The 17,216-nt window shown below is 48.5% G+C and overlaps 1 protein-coding gene across 4 annotated transcripts; it reads right to left on the reverse strand.

Annotated features, from left to right (window-relative positions):
- Positions 1-830: 830 nt before the first annotated feature.
- LOC308148748 (troponin T, fast skeletal muscle isoforms-like) lies at positions 831-16,812 on the reverse strand (the record flags this gene model as incomplete). Of its 4 annotated transcripts, XM_080522255.1 has the most annotated exons (14): positions 16,791-16,812; positions 14,111-14,151; positions 13,710-13,723; positions 12,500-12,652; positions 10,751-10,768; positions 10,097-10,115; positions 9,939-9,984; positions 9,370-9,486; positions 9,176-9,253; positions 7,886-7,999; positions 7,687-7,799; positions 4,241-4,331; positions 2,435-2,475; positions 831-1,004 (listed from the first exon to the last, which is right to left on the reverse strand). In XM_080522255.1, the coding sequence occupies exons 2-14, from the start codon at positions 14,128-14,130 to the stop codon at positions 968-970; spliced, it is 861 nt and encodes a 286-aa protein (XP_080378381.1). In that variant the 5' UTR covers positions 14,131-14,151; positions 16,791-16,812. The 4 variants fall into 4 exon arrangements, with proteins under 4 accessions (XP_080378381.1, XP_080378380.1, XP_080378383.1 ...); XM_080522254.1 differs by lacking the exons at positions 2,435-2,475; positions 16,791-16,812 and adding an exon at positions 3,340-3,380 and having other exon boundaries at positions 14,111-14,145; XM_080522256.1 differs by lacking the exons at positions 831-1,004; positions 2,435-2,475 and adding an exon at positions 3,336-3,380 and having other exon boundaries at positions 16,791-16,805.
- Positions 16,813-17,216: the final 404 nt, after the last annotated feature.

The raw sequence follows: 17,216 nt of genomic DNA on the forward strand, positions 1-17,216 counted from the left end.
CCGTCCTCTCCTGAACCGTCCTCTCCTGAACCGTCCTCTCCTGAACCGTCGTCTCCTGAACCGCCCTCTCCTGAACCGTCCTCTCCTGAACCGTCCTCTCCTGAACCGTCGTCTCCTGAACCGTCGTCTCCTGAACCGTCCTCTCCTGAACCGTCCTCTCCTGAACCGTCCTCTCCTGAACCGTCCTCTCCTGAACCGTCGTCTCAATCAAACGTCACGCTGTCACTGGAAACCTTTCTACAATCACAGCTCTGGTCGTTTCACCGAGCTCAGGGGTCTTTGCCGTCTTAGCCTCGGTCTCACTGTAGTACACCCCTGAGTGGTACGGTATGGTACGGTAAGGTAAGGTAAGGTAAGGTAAGCCCACCCAGACCAACTATGTTGGAGTACGGTAAAATGTAGGCAGGGCTGAAAACGACACAGGGATGGAATGTTATTACGCAACCATGGCGGTGAGGAGAACGTGGAACCTTCCTTCCTGTGTGACGGTGAAAACGTTCTTCGTCTAAACGCTAAACTGAACTGGGAGGTGAAGAAACGAGTTCAACCCTACAAATACTGAACTTTATTGCTTTGTGAATGACAACAGCTCTACAGGCAAGGCTTGAAGAGTCACACTTTATTTACAAAAATACTGAGAACCAAACAGCGGAGGCGAGTTAGCGCGGTTACCAGATGTTGACCAGCAGGGGAACTCCTGGTTACCAGATGTTAACCAGCAGGGGAACTCCTGGTTACCAGATGTTGACCAGCAGCTGGACTCCTGGTTACCAGATGTTAACCAGCAGGGGAACTCCTGGTTACTAGCTGTTGGAGGATGAGGTGGGTCGGTAAGCGCAGGGTGACCCTCAGCGTTGCTGGTTTCTTCTTCTGAGCTGCGTCCGTCGCCACTGTGCGCTCTGCTTCGTCAGGCGTGTGTCCGGGACCATGGCGGTTTGGTTTCTGAGCGGCGACGAGCCGGGGCGGATTACTTCCTGCGGCGGGAGGCGGCGCCCTTCTTGCTGCTGTTGTACAAAGGAAACGAGACACACGTCACTACGTCACTACGTCACTACGTCACTACGTCACTACGTCACTCACTTCCCACAGTTCAGGAAGGTTAGCTCAGGGCGGTGGAGCAAGCTGGGCCACACAAACCATGCAGTACTTACCAGCCGGCCAATCAGAACGACCGTGAGCCAACCAATCAGAGGGTGAGTAGCAATAAAAGAAGGATGATCAGCTGGACTGAAGCCAAACCGAGAACTGAACTCTCATCCTTCCCCAGGTACTGGATCACCTGCTGGTTATTACCTGCTACTGGTTATAACCTGCTACTGGTTATTACCTGCTACTGGTTATTACCTGCTGGTTACTACCTGCTACTGGTTATAACCTGCTACTGGTTATAACCTGCTGGTTATTACCTGCTGGTTATTACCTGCTGGTTATTACCTGCTACTGGTTATAACCTGCTGGTTATTACCTGCTACTGGTTATTACCTGCTACTGGTTATAACCTGCTAGTTATTACCTGCTGGTTATTACCTGCTGGTTATTACCTACGACTGGTTATAACCTGCTGGTTATTATCTGCTGGTTATTACCTACGACTGGTTATAACCTGCTGGTAATTACCTGCTACTGGTTATAACCTGCTACCGGTTTTAACCTGCTGGTTATAACCTGCTGGTTATTACCTGCTACTGGTTATTATCTGCAACTGGTTATTACCTGCAACTGGTAATAACCTGCTGGTTATTACCTGCGACTGGTAATAACCTGCTACTGGTTATAACCTGCTATCGGTTTTAACCTGCTGGTTATTACCTGCTACTGGTTATAACCTGCTGGTTATTTCCTGCTACTGGTTATTACCTGTAACTAGTTATAACCTGCTAATGGTTATGACCTGGTGGTTAAAACCTCCTGGTTATAACCTGCTAGTTATAACCTGCTGGTTACAACCTGCTGGTTATAACCTGCTGGTTATAACCTACTGGTTATGACCTACTGGTTATGACCTGCTGGTTATAACCTACTGGTTATAACCTGCTAGTTATGACCTGGTGGTTATAATCTACTGGTTATGACCTACTGGTTATAACCTACTGGTTATGACCTACTGGTTATAACCTGCTAGTTATGACCTGCTGGTTATAACCTAGTGGTTTTAAACTACTGGTTATAACCTGCTAGTTATGACCTGCTGGTTATAACCTGCTGGTTATGACCTGCTGGTTATAACCTGCTGGTTATGACCAGCTGGTTATAACCTGCTGGTTATAACCTACTGGTTATAACCTACTGGTTATAAACTGCTGGTTATAACCTGCTGGTTATGACCTGCTGGTTATGACCTGCTGGTCAATGGTGTTGAAGAGATAAACTTTCACTCGACACAGAAACAGTTACCGGTGGTAAACTGTTGTTGGTTACCAGAGACGTTACTTACTGCTTCTGCAACTGGTCAATGCGGTTCCTGTACGTGAGAACCTGGAGGACACAGCAGGACCACACGGCGTTACCTTGTGACTCCGCCCCCGCTGCCCCGGCTCAACTGGACCGGATCACCGGCTGAACCGAACCGGATCAAAGGCTGAACTGTACCGGATCAAAGGCCGAACTGTACCGGATCAAAGGCTGAACTGTAGCGTATCAAAGACTGAACTCTTCCGGATCAAAGGCTGAACTCCACTAGAAAAGTTTCAGCACTCAGATCAGCTGAAACCACATTAATCCTCCTGCTGGAGTCAAACCTGAGCTTCATACTGACCTGTAACATTCACACATGTCTGAAGGCTGAAGATCCTACATCCTGTAACATTCACACATGTCTGAAGGCTGAAGATCCTACATCCTGTAACATTCACACATGTCTGAAGGCTGAAGATCCTACATCCTGTAACATTCACACATGTCTGAAGGCTCAAGATCCTACATCCTGTAACATTCACACATGTCTGAAGGCTGAAGATCCTACATCCTGTAACATTCACACATGTCTGAAGGCTGAAGATCCTACATCCTGTAACATTCACACATGTCTGAAGGCTGAAGATCCTACATCCTGTAACATTCACACATGTCTGAAGGCTGAAGATCCTACATCCTGTAACATTCACACATGACTGAAGGCTGAAGATCCTGTCAAACATGTTGGAACCATGAGAACGTAGAAGAAGTCCTGCTCTTCTTTGAAACACCTTTGGGAACAAACCGTCCCTGTCCGTGTGGAGAGTTCTGTCCTGTAGAGACGCTCTGTCCTCTAGAGACGCTCTGTCCCCAACTGTCCTTCATGCTGACATGCAAGCGGGCCTGAAGCTAGCAGCTAGCAGCTAGCAGCTAGCAGCGACTTACAATTTACTGAGCTCCTCCACTCTCTTACGCAGAGTCGTGACCTGCAAACAAGACCAGGTCATGACGGAACGTGACGGAACATGACGGAACGTGACGGAACGTGATGGAACGTGACGGAACGTGACGACGTGAAGAGAGAACGTGACGAGGCAATATGACGATGTAGAGAGAGAACGTGAAGAGAGAACGTGCCGAGAGAACGTGACGAGAGAACGTGACGAGAACGTGACGAGAATGTGACAAGAACGTGATGAGAGAACGTGACGAGAACGTGACGAGAACATGACGAGAACGTGATGAGAGAACGTGACGAGAACGTGATGAGAGAACGTGACGAGAACGTGACGAGAACATGACGAGAACGTGATGAGAGAACGTGACGAGGCAATGTGACGATGTAGAGAGAGAACGTGAAGAGAGAACATGAAGAGAGAACGTGACGAGAACGTGACGAGAACGTGATGAGAGAATGTGACGAGAACGTGACGAGAACGTGATGAGAGAATGTGACGAGAACGTGACGAGAACGTGATGAGAGAACGTGACGAGAACGTGATGAGAGAACGTGACGAGAACGTGATGAGAGAACGTGACGAGAACGTGACGACAGGCTGATCATCTTCAGCCAAGATCCTCAAGAATCTTCCAGATTTTATCGCCTGAAGTTTTTGGGTTTTGTTTTCAGAAAAAACCTCCAAACTGAATTAATGAATGAATTAAATAATTAAATATAATATAATATGATGTAATCTAATGTAATCTAATCTAATGTAATGTAATTGTAATTGTAAAAGTTAACTTGAGAACAGAATCTGTTTTCCTTCACAGTGTTTCTGAATGAAAGCTGGACTTGGAGGAAATGGTGACATCATGGTGGGTTGGTAGTTTGACGCCGGCTCACCTCATACTTCTGCCTCTTCAGTCTCTCCGTGTGGTCGAACTTCTCCGACTCCAGCTGGGTCATCCATTCATGAAGCTCTTTGATCTTGTCCCTGCAAACAACAGTCATCAGGACCTTTCATCACACAGCAGCTTTCACAACTCGCCATCCGAGCCATGTTCCACTTCCTGTTCCACTTCCTGCTCTACTTCCTGCTCCACTTCCTGTTCCACTTCCTGCTCCACTTCCTGTTCCACTTCCTGTTCCACTTCCTGTTCCACTTACTGCTCCACTTCCTGTTCCACTTCCTGCTCCACTTCCTGTTCCACTTCCTCCACTTCCTGTTCCACTTCCTCCACTTCCTGCTCCACATCCAGCTCCACTTCCTGTTCCACTTCCTCCACTTCCTGCTCCACTTCCTGTTCCACTTCCTCCACTTCCTGCTCCACATCCAGCTCCACTTCCTGTTCCACTTCCTCCACTTCCTGCTCCACTTCCTGTTCCACTTCCTCCACTTCCTGCTCCACTTCCTGCTCCACTTCCTCCACTTCCTGCTCCACTTCCTCCACTTCCTGCTCCACTTCCTGTTCCACTTCCTGTTCTGCTTCCTGTTTGTTTGTTAACTTTATTCTTCATGAGATTCAGTCAAACTGTAAACAATAGATTGTGACGAGTGTCGGATTCTTCTTGTCGCAGCAGCAAAATACAGACCAACGATCTGACGTACCGAAGTACCAAAGTACCGAAGTACCGAAGTACCAAAGTACCAAAGTACCAAAGTACGATAGTATGAATGATTTTTATAATTTATAATTTTAAAAAAGTGGACATGAAAGCAAGTATCAAGTCAGGCTAGAGTCCTCTCTGGCTAACCTGTCCATCAAGGGAGGACAAATTAAGATGAGGACATTAGATTAGGACAGTAGATTAGGACATTAGATTAGGACATTAGATTAGGACAGTAGATTAAGGACATTAGATTAGGACATTAGATTAGGACAGTAGATTAAGGACATTAGATTAAGGACATTAGATTAGGACATTAGATTAGGACATTAGATTAAGGACATTAGATTAGGACATTATATTAGGACATTAGATTAGGACAGTAGATTAAGGACATTAGATTAAGGACATTAGATTAGGACATTAGATTAAGGACATTAGATTAGGACATTAGATTAGGACATTAGATTAAGGACATTAGACTAGGACATTAGATTAGGACATTAGATTAAGGACATTAGATAAGGACATTAGATAAGGACATTAGATAAGGACATTAGATTAAGGACATTAGATAAGGACATTAGATTAGGACATTAGATTAAGGACATTAGATTAGGACATTAGATTAGGACATTAGATTAGGACAGTAGATTAGGACATTAGATTAGGACATTAGATTAGGACAGTAGATTAAGGACATTAGATTAGGACATTAGATTAGGACATTAGATTAGGACAGTAGATTAGGACATTAGATAAGGACATTAGATAAGGACATTAGATTAAGGACATTAGATTAGGACAGTAGATTAGGACATTAGATTAGGACATTAGATTAGGACAGTAGATTAAGGACATTAGATTAAGGACATTAGATTAGGACATTAGATTAGGACATTAGATTAGGACAGTAGATTAAGGACATTAGATTAAGGACATTAGATTAGGACATTAGATTAGGACATTAGATTAAGGACATTAGATTAGGACATTATATTAGGACATTAGATTAGGACAGTAGATTAAGGACATTAGATTAAGGACATTAGATTAGGACATTAGATTAAGGACATTAGATTAGGACATTAGATTAGGACATTAGATTAAGGACATTAGACTAGGACATTAGATTAGGACATTAGATTAAGGACATTAGATAAGGACATTAGATAAGGACATTAGATAAGGACATTAGATAAGGACATTCGATTAGGACATTAGATTAAGGACATTAGATAAGGACATTAGATAAGGACATTAGATAAGGACATTAGATTAAGGACATTAGATTAGGACATTAGATAAGGACATTAGATTAAGGACATTAGATTAAGGACATTAGATTAGGACATTAGATAAGGACATTAGATTAAGGACATTAGATAAGGACATTAGATTAAGGACATTAGATTAAGGACATTAGATTAGGATATTAGATAAGGACATTAGATAAGGACATTAGATAAGGACATTAGATAAGGACATTAGATTAGGATATTAGATTAGGACATTAGATTGAGGACATTAGATTAAGGACATTAGATAAGGACATTAGATTAAGGACATTAGATTAGGATATTAGATAAGGACATTAGATAAGGACATTAGATAAGGACATTAGATAAGGACATTAGATTAGGATATTAGATTAGGACATTAGATTGAGGACATTAGATTAAGGACATTAGATAAGGACATTAGATTAAGGACATTAGATTAGGACATTAGATTAAGGACATTGGATTAGGACATTAGATTAAGGACATTAGATAAGGACATTAGATAAGGACATTAGATTAAGGACATTAGATAAGGACATTAGATTAAGGACATTAGATTAGGACATTAGACTAGGACATTAGATTAGGACATTAGATTAAGGACATTAGATTAAGGACATTAGATAAGGACATTAGATTAGGACATTAGATAAGGACATTAGATTAAGGACATTAGATAAGGACATTAGATAAGGACATTAGATTAAGGACATTAGATAAGGACATTAGATAAGGACATTAGATAAGGACATTAGATTAAGGACATTAGATAAGGACATTAGATAAGGACATTAGATAAAGACATTAGATAAGGACATTAGATTAAGGACATTAGATAAGGACATTAGATTAAGGACATTAGATAAGGACATTAGATAAGGACATTAGATAAGGACATTAGATAAGGACATTAGATTAAGGACATTAGATAAGGACATTAGATAAGGACATTAGATAAAGACATTAGATAAGGACATTAGATTAAGGACATTAGATTAGGACATTAGATTAAGGACATTAGATAAGGACATTAGATAAGGACATTAGATAAGGACATTAGATTAAGGACATTAGATAAGGACATTAGATAAGGACATTAGATAAAGACATTAGATAAGGACATTAGATTAAGGACATTAGATTAGGATATTAGATTAGGACATTAGATTGAGGACATTAGATTAAGGACATTAGATAAGGACATTAGATTAAGGACATTAGATAAGGACATTAGATAAGGACATTAGATAAAGACATTAGATAAGGACATTAGATTAGGACATTAGATTGAGGACATTAGATAAGGACATTAGATAAGGACATTGGGATTAATGAAGATCATGGGGTTAGGGTTGGGGGGGTGCTGCCACTCTACAGGCTGGGAGGTAAATAGCCCCCCCTGGTGGAGGGTAAGTAGCCCCCCCCCCCCCCCCCGGTGGGGTAAGTACGGGGTCATACTTGAGCTTGTCGTCGTTCAGATGGTCGATGTTCAGCGCCTTGCGTCTGGCGGCCAGGATCTTCTTCTTCTTCTCTCTCTCAGTCTCTTTCTTTCCTCCTCTCTTCTGGTCGGCCTAACACACACACACCAGATGTTAACCTGTGTGTGTGTGTGTGTGTGTGTGTGTGTGTGTGTGTGTGTGTGTGTGTGTGTGCGGACCCTCTGCAGGTGGCTGCTGTAGGTGGAGCCCATGCTGGACAGAGCAGACTTCTTCTTGGCCTCCTCACCAGCCTTCTTCTTAGCATCACTTTCCTCCCGGTTCCGCCTCTCCTCCTTCAAAATAAAGCTCCGCGTGAGATGCTAGTAACACAGACTGCAGGTAACTACAGACAGGAAGTAACTCCAGACAGGGAGTAACAGTAACTGCAGACAGGAAGGAAGTGCAGACAGGAAGTAACAGTAACTCCAGACAGGAAGTAAGTGCAGACAGGAAGTAACAGTAACTCCAGACAGGAAGTAACAGTAACTCCAGACAGGAAGTAAGTGCAGACAGGAAGGAACAGTAACTCCAGACAGGAAGTAAGTGCAGACAGGAAGGAACAGTAACTCCAGACAGGAAGTAAGTGCAGACAGGAAGGAACAGTAACTCCAGACAGGAAGTAAGTGCAGACAGGAAGTAACAGTAACTCCAGACAGGAAGTAAGTGCAGACAGGAAGTAAGTGCAGACAGGAAGGAAGTGCAGACAGGAAGTAACTCCAAACAGGAAGTAACAGTAACTCCAGACAGGAAGTAAGTGCAGACAGGAAGTAAGTGCAGACAGGAAGTAAGTGCAGACAGGAAGAAACAGTAACTCCAGACAGGAAGTAAGTGCAGACAGGAAGTAAGTGCAGACAGGAAGTAAGTGCAGACAGGAAGAAACAGTAACTCCAGACAGGAAGTAAGTGCAGACAGGAAGTAAGTGCAGACAGGAAGGAAGTGCAGACAGGAAGTAACTCCAAACAGGAAGTAACAGTAACTCCAGACAGGAAGTAAGTGCAGACAGGAAGTAAGTGCAGACAGGAAGAAACAGTAACTCCAGACAGGAAGTAAGTGCAGACAGGAAGTAAGTGCAGACAGGAAGTAACAGTAACTCCAGACAGGAAGTAAGTGCAGACAGGAAGTAAGGGCAGACAGGAAGTGAATGCAGACAGGAAGTGAATGCAGACAGGAAGTGAGTGCAGACAGGAAGTGAGTTTAGACAGGAAGTGAGTGCAGGCAGGAAGTGAGTGCAGACAGGAAGTGAGTTTAGACAGGAAGTGAGTGCAGACAGGAAGTAAGTGCAGACAGGAAGTAACAGTAACTCCAGACAGGAAGTAAGTGCAGACAGGAAGTAAGTGCAGACAGGAAGTGAATGCAGACAGGAAGTGAATGCAGACAGGAAGTGAGTGCAGACAGGAAGTGAGTTTAGACAGGAAGTGAGTGCAGACAGGAAGTGAGTGCAGACAGGAAGTAGCAGCAGGCCCACTGACCTCCCTCCTGGCCTGCCGCTCCTTCTCCTTCTCGGCCCGGACCCTCTGCTGCTCGGCTCTCTCAGCGCGACGCTTCTCCTGCAGGGCGGCAACGTCCGTCACACTCTGACCAGTCTCTTTGTAGACTGACGGCTTCCAAAGCCCTCCATCAAACCCATTGATCAGCGGCTCTCCGGAGTCTATTGATCACTCACGATTCTCTCCTTGAGGGCAATCAGCTCCTCCTCCTCCTTCTTCCTGCACTCAAAGTGAGCATCGATCAGCCCCTGCAGCTCCACCAGGTCCTTGTTCTGCCGCTTCTTCTGGATGTCCTGCAGGGGGCGCCAACACAAGTTTCAGCCAACAGGAAGTTCCCTGCAGACACACGGGAAGTTCCCTGCAGACACACGGGAAGTTCCCTGCAGACACACAGGAAGTTCCCTGCAGACACACCGGAAATTCCCAGCAGACACACAGGAAGTTCCCAGCAGACACAGGAAATTCCCAGCAGACACACAGGAAGTTCCCTATAGACACAGGAAGTTCCCAGCAGACACACAGGAAGTTCCCTGCAGACACACAGGAAGTTCCCTGCAGACACACAGGAAATTCCCAGCAGACACACAGGAAGTTCCCTGCAGACACAGGAAGTTCCCAGCAGACACACAGGAAGTTCCCTGCAGACACACAGGAAGTTCCCTGTAGACACACAGGAAGTTCCCTGCAGACACACAGGAAGTTCCCAGCAGACACACAGGAAGTTCCCTGCTTGGTTCCTACTCACGTCAAAGTCCACTTTCTCACCGTCGGGGATCTTAGGAGCAGTGGGCCTGTGGAGAAGGGGGCGGGGCTTATTGTCAATGTCAGTGATCTGATTGGTTTTCTTTGGTCCTTTGAGTCGGATCAGATTATCAACAGGAAGCAAGGAAGGAGGAAACTTACTTGAACTTTGGCTTCTCCTCTGCAGGTTAGGAAATGAAGAGGGGACAAGTACATGTGATCGGGTTAGAAACCAAACGACTTCTCAGGCGTCACATGGTTGTTTTGAAATGACAGATTAGATTCAGTAACAGTCAGTGTCAAGTTAGAATGAAATGAGAGCAAACGTTCAACAATCCCTTAAGAAAAGACTAAATCAGTTCTGATTCGTCTGAAAGCTTCTCTCTTCATTTACGTCTCATTTTTCTGCTTTCATCTTTTCGGCTTGACCCCAAAACGGTCGACACGAGCAAGACAGAGTCCTGGTCCCATGTCCTTCCTGCCGTTAACCCAGAATGTGGCGGCGCCATGCCATGCAGAGGACGGGTGACGTAGCAAGAGTCCCGGTGGGTCGCTGCGCCCAAGCAGGTTGTTAGCGCCTCACTGTCGCTACCCTTCATCTCCACTAGCAGCTTTAGCATTTTCCTCACGATCCCTCACTGATCGCCGCCTCACATTTTCAACGTTTCAGCGCCAATCGGGCAGTTTGAGGACGACAAGACGGGCAGGTGATCCCTGAGGACAGACGTCAGACCTGGACAACTGGAGGCCCACCAAAACCAGATAGACAGATTTCAGATTTGAAAAAGTGTTTTTTTTATGAAAGAATCTACATACCTTCCTCTTCAACGGCCTCTGCATGCAGCAAGCATCCGAAACATAAAGCAGAATAGACAGAGTGTTAGCGGCTGCGTTCGGGTGGCAGCAGATTCACATCCAGAACACTGAGAACGGCGGCTCCGCCGGTACATTCTCAAATAGTTCCCCTCGGCAGGCAGAGCCCCCGGAGCAACAGCTGGACCGGGGCCAACAGCTGGAGCTGCTCTTTCATCCAGCTCGAGCTGTATTTGAGAATTTACCAACGGTTCTGTGACGTTAAGGCTTAAAGTCTCCAGAGAGAGAACCAACCCTTCACATGCCTTCGGTCTGGAGCAACAAGAGGAAGGAGTGACATGAACACTGAAGCACTGAGCTGAAAGCAGCAGTTTCCTCACTTCTTCTCAAATTGCTGCACGAGAAAACACATGAAGAGTTGCGTTCTGCTGACGGACTTCTGAAGCCACGGTCAATACGTGTTATTGGTGAACTGGCTGGAGGTTAATGAAGGTTGATGAACTTAGTCTCAATTCATCAACAAAGGCCTGTGACTGCAACATCTTAACTTCAAGCACTGACAGGTTGTCTTCAAAAAGAGAAAAGGCTTTAGACGTGCTGGACAGTCGTTATTCCTGCAGAGCAGCGGCGAGACGTTCAGGTGAATCTGATGGTCGTCATCAGATGTGAAACCCTGGAGGAGCAACATGCATGAGGAGTCGGACACTGATGGAAGACGCTGATATTTTGTTCCTCGTGGTGAAAGAGCGACTGGTCGACTAGCAGGAGACGAAGCTGCTCATCATCATCATCATCATCATCATCATCATCACCTGCTGTGTTTGAAAACCTGTCAAACTGTTCACGTCGGACCTGAAACCCGTCGTTTTCACTCTGGGAAGGTTTTTTTTTCGCTTTAGTATCTCATGGAGAAATGAAACACGGGGAAGTGCTAGCTTGTTGTTGTTAGCTTGCATCACATTAGCATTATGTTAGCTTCCTTTCTGTCAGCTGATGCTAGTTCATCCAGAAGTTTACTGAATTACAGGAAAGTAGAGTTATGCAACATAGAGCTTTATATTGGTGAGATGATGCAGACTGATGAAACGAGTCCTGCGATTCAGGTTTTGGTTTTTAAACTTCCTCCAGAACCGTCTGGAACCAAACGAGGATCCAGAAGTCGTCTCTAATAAAAACCTTCCTGGAGGAAGTTCCTCTTCACACTCAGACTAACTGGTATTTCCAGCATTTTATTTTGGCGGGACATCCCCGGTGGGTTGACGTCTCAGCTTGGTGTCACCAGATCCTGTTTGTCCACGGGACCTACTGGATCTACTGGATCCACTGGGTCTACTGGATCTACTGGATCCACTGGGTCTACTGGATCCACTGGATCCACTGGGTCTACTGGATCTACTGGACCTCTCCACATCTGGATCCTCTGAGGAAAAACCTTCAGCCTAACCTAACCCTAACCTTTGGTCATTAAAATATCAGCTGTCCAACATCAGTGTCGTCAAGATGAGTGCGTGTGTGTGTGTGTGTGTGTGTGTGTGTGTGTGTGTGTGTGTGTGTGTGTGTGTGTGTGTGTGTGTGTGTGTGTGTGTGTGTGTGTGTCCAGAGGTGAAAGGAAGGTAGCATTAGCGCTAGCAGACATGTGAGCATGTGTGCGGTCAGGATTAGCGGCGTGGGGCCGGCTTCGCCACTCCAGCGCACCTGATGCCTGTGAAAAGGTGATAGAATTGCCCCGGCCCCCCTTCACATGCCACATACCTTCAGGCTCAGGCTCTGGCTCTGGCTCTGGCTCTGGCTCTGGTTCTACCTCAGGTTCTGGCTCTGGTTCTGGCTCTGGTTCTGGCTCTGCCTCTGGCTCAGGGGCCGCCTCAGGGGCCACCTCTACTTCCTCTACTACCTCCTCCTCTACAGCTACACAACATGCGGCGAGTCACCAGGGGAGAGGAAGGGCGGTGAGAGGGTTAATGGAGGCGAGGGGGGGGGGGGGGGGGGGGAGGGGGAGAGGGGGAGGAAGAGAGTGGTCGGTGGTGAGTAGATGTGAGATATGAGGAGGTTGTACTGCCACCGGGGGGCGCTAGAGCAGGTGAGACGGCAGGCGGTTACAAGAGGGAAAAGGTCAGTGGTCGATGACGAGACGAAGTCGCTTCCTGGGGAAAACCTGCACTGCAGCTCCAACCGCTCCCACCCTGTCCTGCAGCAAAATGGCCGCCCGACACGTGTGACGGCGTTTGGGTGGCGCGGGGCGTTAGTGTCATGCACAGTGAGGCTGAACCACGAGGAGGTAAGAGCACACGTCCTGGACGGTGCCTGGCGGATTAGTATCAGTGCCTCGCCGGCCGTCTTACCATCGAATTCTTCACGTCCAGCCGAGAAAGAGAGGAGCAGAAGGACAAGATCAACAGATCCCGTCTGTACCCACTTTGTCAGAACGTTACAGCAAAGTGTGGGTACACTGGGGATCCATGCTTAGCGTCCTCAGAGCCGTCCTCCTGGGCCGTCCGGAGCCGCGGGACTCTGGAGTCCGCCACAGTCCGGCTCGGCTCAGGAGGACCGGACCGCTGCTGAGGGTCATGCAGGGCTGCAGGGCCGCAGGGCTGCAGGGCTGCAGGGCCCCCTGGCAACAGGCCAGGGCCACTGGTTTGTGGCGACACTCAGCCGGGTGGGACACTGTCCTGTTGCCAGGGGGCGGAGCCTGCAGTGGCGCCACAGCGAGGAGGGGAAACGTATGTGCAGGTTTGCTTGATGAGGAAGCGCTACGGCAACAACGGGAACCTGGAGGAGTCAAGCCAAACCTGCAAACATACCAACTGTCCAGTGCACACCACTAGGAGGGGACAGAGAGTGGGTTAGGCAGGAATCACAGGTGGTCCTGGGGCGAGCAGGGCGTGTCCCCCCCCCCCCCGGCGCCGGGACCTGCTGCTGGGACTGGAAGGTTTTGGTTTGGAACGGGGAAGGAGACGCTACTTACCCTCGACCTGATCACTGCAACACACAAACAAAGCAACTGTAAGACCAAAGCTCTCGGTTCCACTTTGTGTTGGTGGCGGTCGTCTGATCAAAACATCCCATCGTCTGCATAACGCTGCTCATGATGACATCATTTGTTTCCCTGATCTTTAGGACGGATTTGGTTTAGAGAATTTCAATTTGAAATTATGATAAATGAACAACAAAAGTACTAATCTATTGTCATGGATTAGCATCTTTTACAAAAGGAATCACTGATGCTCAGACTGGTCGCTTGGTTTTATTGGTTGAATTGGTTGAAGGCGATACAAAGTGGGGAGTCCAGACCAGGACCTGGAGTCACGACCGGCCTGGAGCTCTTTGATCAGACTCGCCACCAGGACAGTGAAGAGCAGTACTCACACTTCCTCGGTGTCGGACATGGTGACAGTGGACTTTGCAACCTGGAATTGTGGGAGAAGACAGGAAGTTAAAGTCGCTTCAAGTCAACGGCGAGCGTCTCTCCGCTTTATTTATAGCTCAGGATTAAGTTGCAGATTTCCTGAATATGTGCTGTTGACCGCACCCTAACTGCCCCCCCCACCCTGACTGCCCCCCCCCACCCTGACTGCCCCCCCCCCCACCCTGACTGCCCCCACCCTAACCAACCCCCCCACCCTGACTCACCACAACTAGGAGAGTTATATCTGTCGGTCAGTTGAGACGTAGGAGTTACAGGTTTGTGTTTTAATGGCAGAATCCTCACGTCCAACTTTTTCCAGATATAATTAGACGTGAGGCTGAAACGTGAGCTTCGCTCCAGATTCTGCTTCTCTCAGGAGAAGTTGAGACGGGAGCCAAACTTAGATTTATGTCGACGTGTTTTCAGCTGTTGGCGAGAAGAGGCGCGACTCCACGCCCACGTTTCACGTTTCTCCTGCATCGGAGGCGTCACGGATTTTATTAATCCGTAGAAACACGTCGCTGAAGCTGCAGACGCTTGGCAGCTCCCCCACCAGACCTGAAGGGTCCAGGATGCTTCAGCTCCCCCACCAGACCTGAAGGGTCCAGGATGCTTCAGCTCCCCCACCAGACCTGAAGGGTCCAGGATGCTTCAGCTCCCCCATCAGACCTGAAGGGTCCAGGATGCTTCAGCTCCCCCATCAGACCTGAAGGGTCCAGGATGCTTCAGCTCCCCCACCAGACCTGAAGGGTCCAGGATGCTTCAGCTCCCTCATCAGACCTGAAGGGTCCAGGATGCTTCAGCTCCCCCACCAGACCTGAAGGGTCCAGGATGCTTCAGCTTCCCCACCAGACCTGAAGGGTCCAGGATGCTTCAGGTCCCCCACCAGACCTGAAGGGTCCTGGAACCTGAAGGGTCCAGGATGCTTCAGCTCCCCCACCAGACCTGAAGGGTCCTGGAACCTGAAGGGTCCTGGATGCTTCAGCTTCCCCACCAGACCTGAAGGGTCCTGGAACCTGAAGGGTCCTGGATGCTTCAGCTCCCCCACCAGACCTGAAGGGTCCTGGAACCTGAAGGGTCCTGGAACCTGAAGGGTCCAGGATGCTTCAGCTCCCCCATCAGACCTGAAGGGTCCTGGAACCTGAAGGGTCCAGGATGCTTCAGCTCCCCCACCAGACCTGAAGGGTCCTGGAACCTGAAGGGTCCTGGATGCTTCAGCTCCCCCACCAGACCTGAAGGGTCCAGGATGCTTCAGCTCCCCCACCAGACCTGAAGGGTCCAGGATGCTGGGAGGACAGGTCGTCCACAGAGGACGGTGTGTCTCACGGGGACAAACTCATGGTTCCACTGTGGTGGAACCTGTTGGTGCTGAGACCTGAGATCAGTTTGTCGTTAGCCGCGGCGGCGCGAGGGCCGCCGCTAAGACGTCCCGGTTCTACAGCTATTTCCAACGGACAGCTGCACGGGGCTCAGATCCGGTTTCAGGGGACCCTCCATCTTGAAGATTGGGTTCCTTTCCTTGGACCGTGACCCACGAGAACGTTTCCATGTCCATATGTGGCAGTGCTCCTGCGAGACCCCCCGTCCTCCACCACCGCTCCGCTGCACAATTTAAAATAAACCCTCAAACGTGAAGTGAAGGTCAAAGGTCTCATGGCTTCCTGCCATTGGTTCTCTGGAACTCGTAAATTCCAACGTCAATAAGTTTACATGCAACGGTAATCAGGAACCACCACAAACACCTGGTGTTGAGGCAGTTCCTTCACACCCTGAAGCTGGATCTCCTGCTGGATCTCCTGCTGGATCTCCTGCTCCAGGTGTTTCAGTGTTTATCCTGCAGCTATGGGTTCTCCGGTCTGTAAACATGCCGGCTGCGTTTGCAGCTTGACGAGAGATAATCCCGACACGCGGAACCGAGACCAGAGACATTCGGGACTTAAGATTCCAGAAACAACAACATGACTCGTTGTTGCATAACTCATTAGTATCGTCTTCTACCTCCTGAAGCGGAAAGCTGCTTCAGAGGCTTAAGCTCCTGTAAATCCCTCAGGTATGAACCTCCGCCCCCCCCCCCCCCCCAGGGTCCCTGGACCCCCACCCACCCACGCCGGCAGCAACAACAACAGACGAGGAACCCGGAACCCTCCCAGGTTCAGGGCCAGTTTGGACTTTGCAGGAAGACAGAAACACAATTTAGCAACGAACTCAGAGCAAAGTCTGGACTTCAGCTCAGGATCAGTTCTGGATCCCAGAGTCCAGCTGAAGTCCAGCAGCCCAGGCCCGTTCAGACTCACGTTGGTCTCAGTGGGGCCGGAATCTCTCCCAACCCTTCACCCTCTCACCCTACATCCCTACCAGTCACCCTCTCACCCTACATCCCAACCCTTCACCCTCTCACCCTCCATCCCAACACTTCACCCTCTCATCGTTTCTACCAGTCACACTCATCCTCCTCCTCTCTGACATTCACTCTGTCATCCCAGTTGAATTGTGTTCATTTTGTCATTCTAAATACATATGTTGCTCAAAAACAGTCCGTAACTCTGTCACCCTCCTCTCCACCATTCACCCTCTCACCCTCCTCTCCACCATTCACCCTCTCACCCTCCTCTCCACCATTCACCCTCTCACCCTCCTTACCTCAGAAAAGCCGAACGAAGCGAGCTCCTGCTGGCCAAGACAGGCTGTAAGGTTCTGCAAACTTACCGCGCTGATTATGTCCTTCTGTTATAGTGACACTTGATCTGCTCGGCCGTCTGATTGGCCGGAGGGCACGGTCGGAGGCGAGGCCGCCTCCCCCCCCCCCCCACCCCCCACCCCCACCCCACCCACCACCCCCACCCCTCCTTCCACTGGCACTCAATAAGGAGATAGAGAGAGTCTAGAGTGAAGGAGGGAGGCTCAAGTTTGGAGAAAGAGGAGCTGGCCAGGAGCAGTGCCCTCACTCTCGTCCAGACCCCCCCCTCACCCCCTCACCCCCTCACCCCCTCACCCCCACCCCCCCCCCCCACCCCCACCATCATCAGGAGGCTATTCTGGGGCGGCTGCATTAGGCAAGCAGATTTC

Source organism: Blennius ocellaris (genome assembly GCF_963422515.1).
Source record: "Blennius ocellaris genome assembly, contig: SCAFFOLD_50, whole genome shotgun sequence".
NCBI lineage: Eukaryota > Metazoa > Chordata > Actinopteri > Blenniiformes > Blenniidae > Blennius > Blennius ocellaris.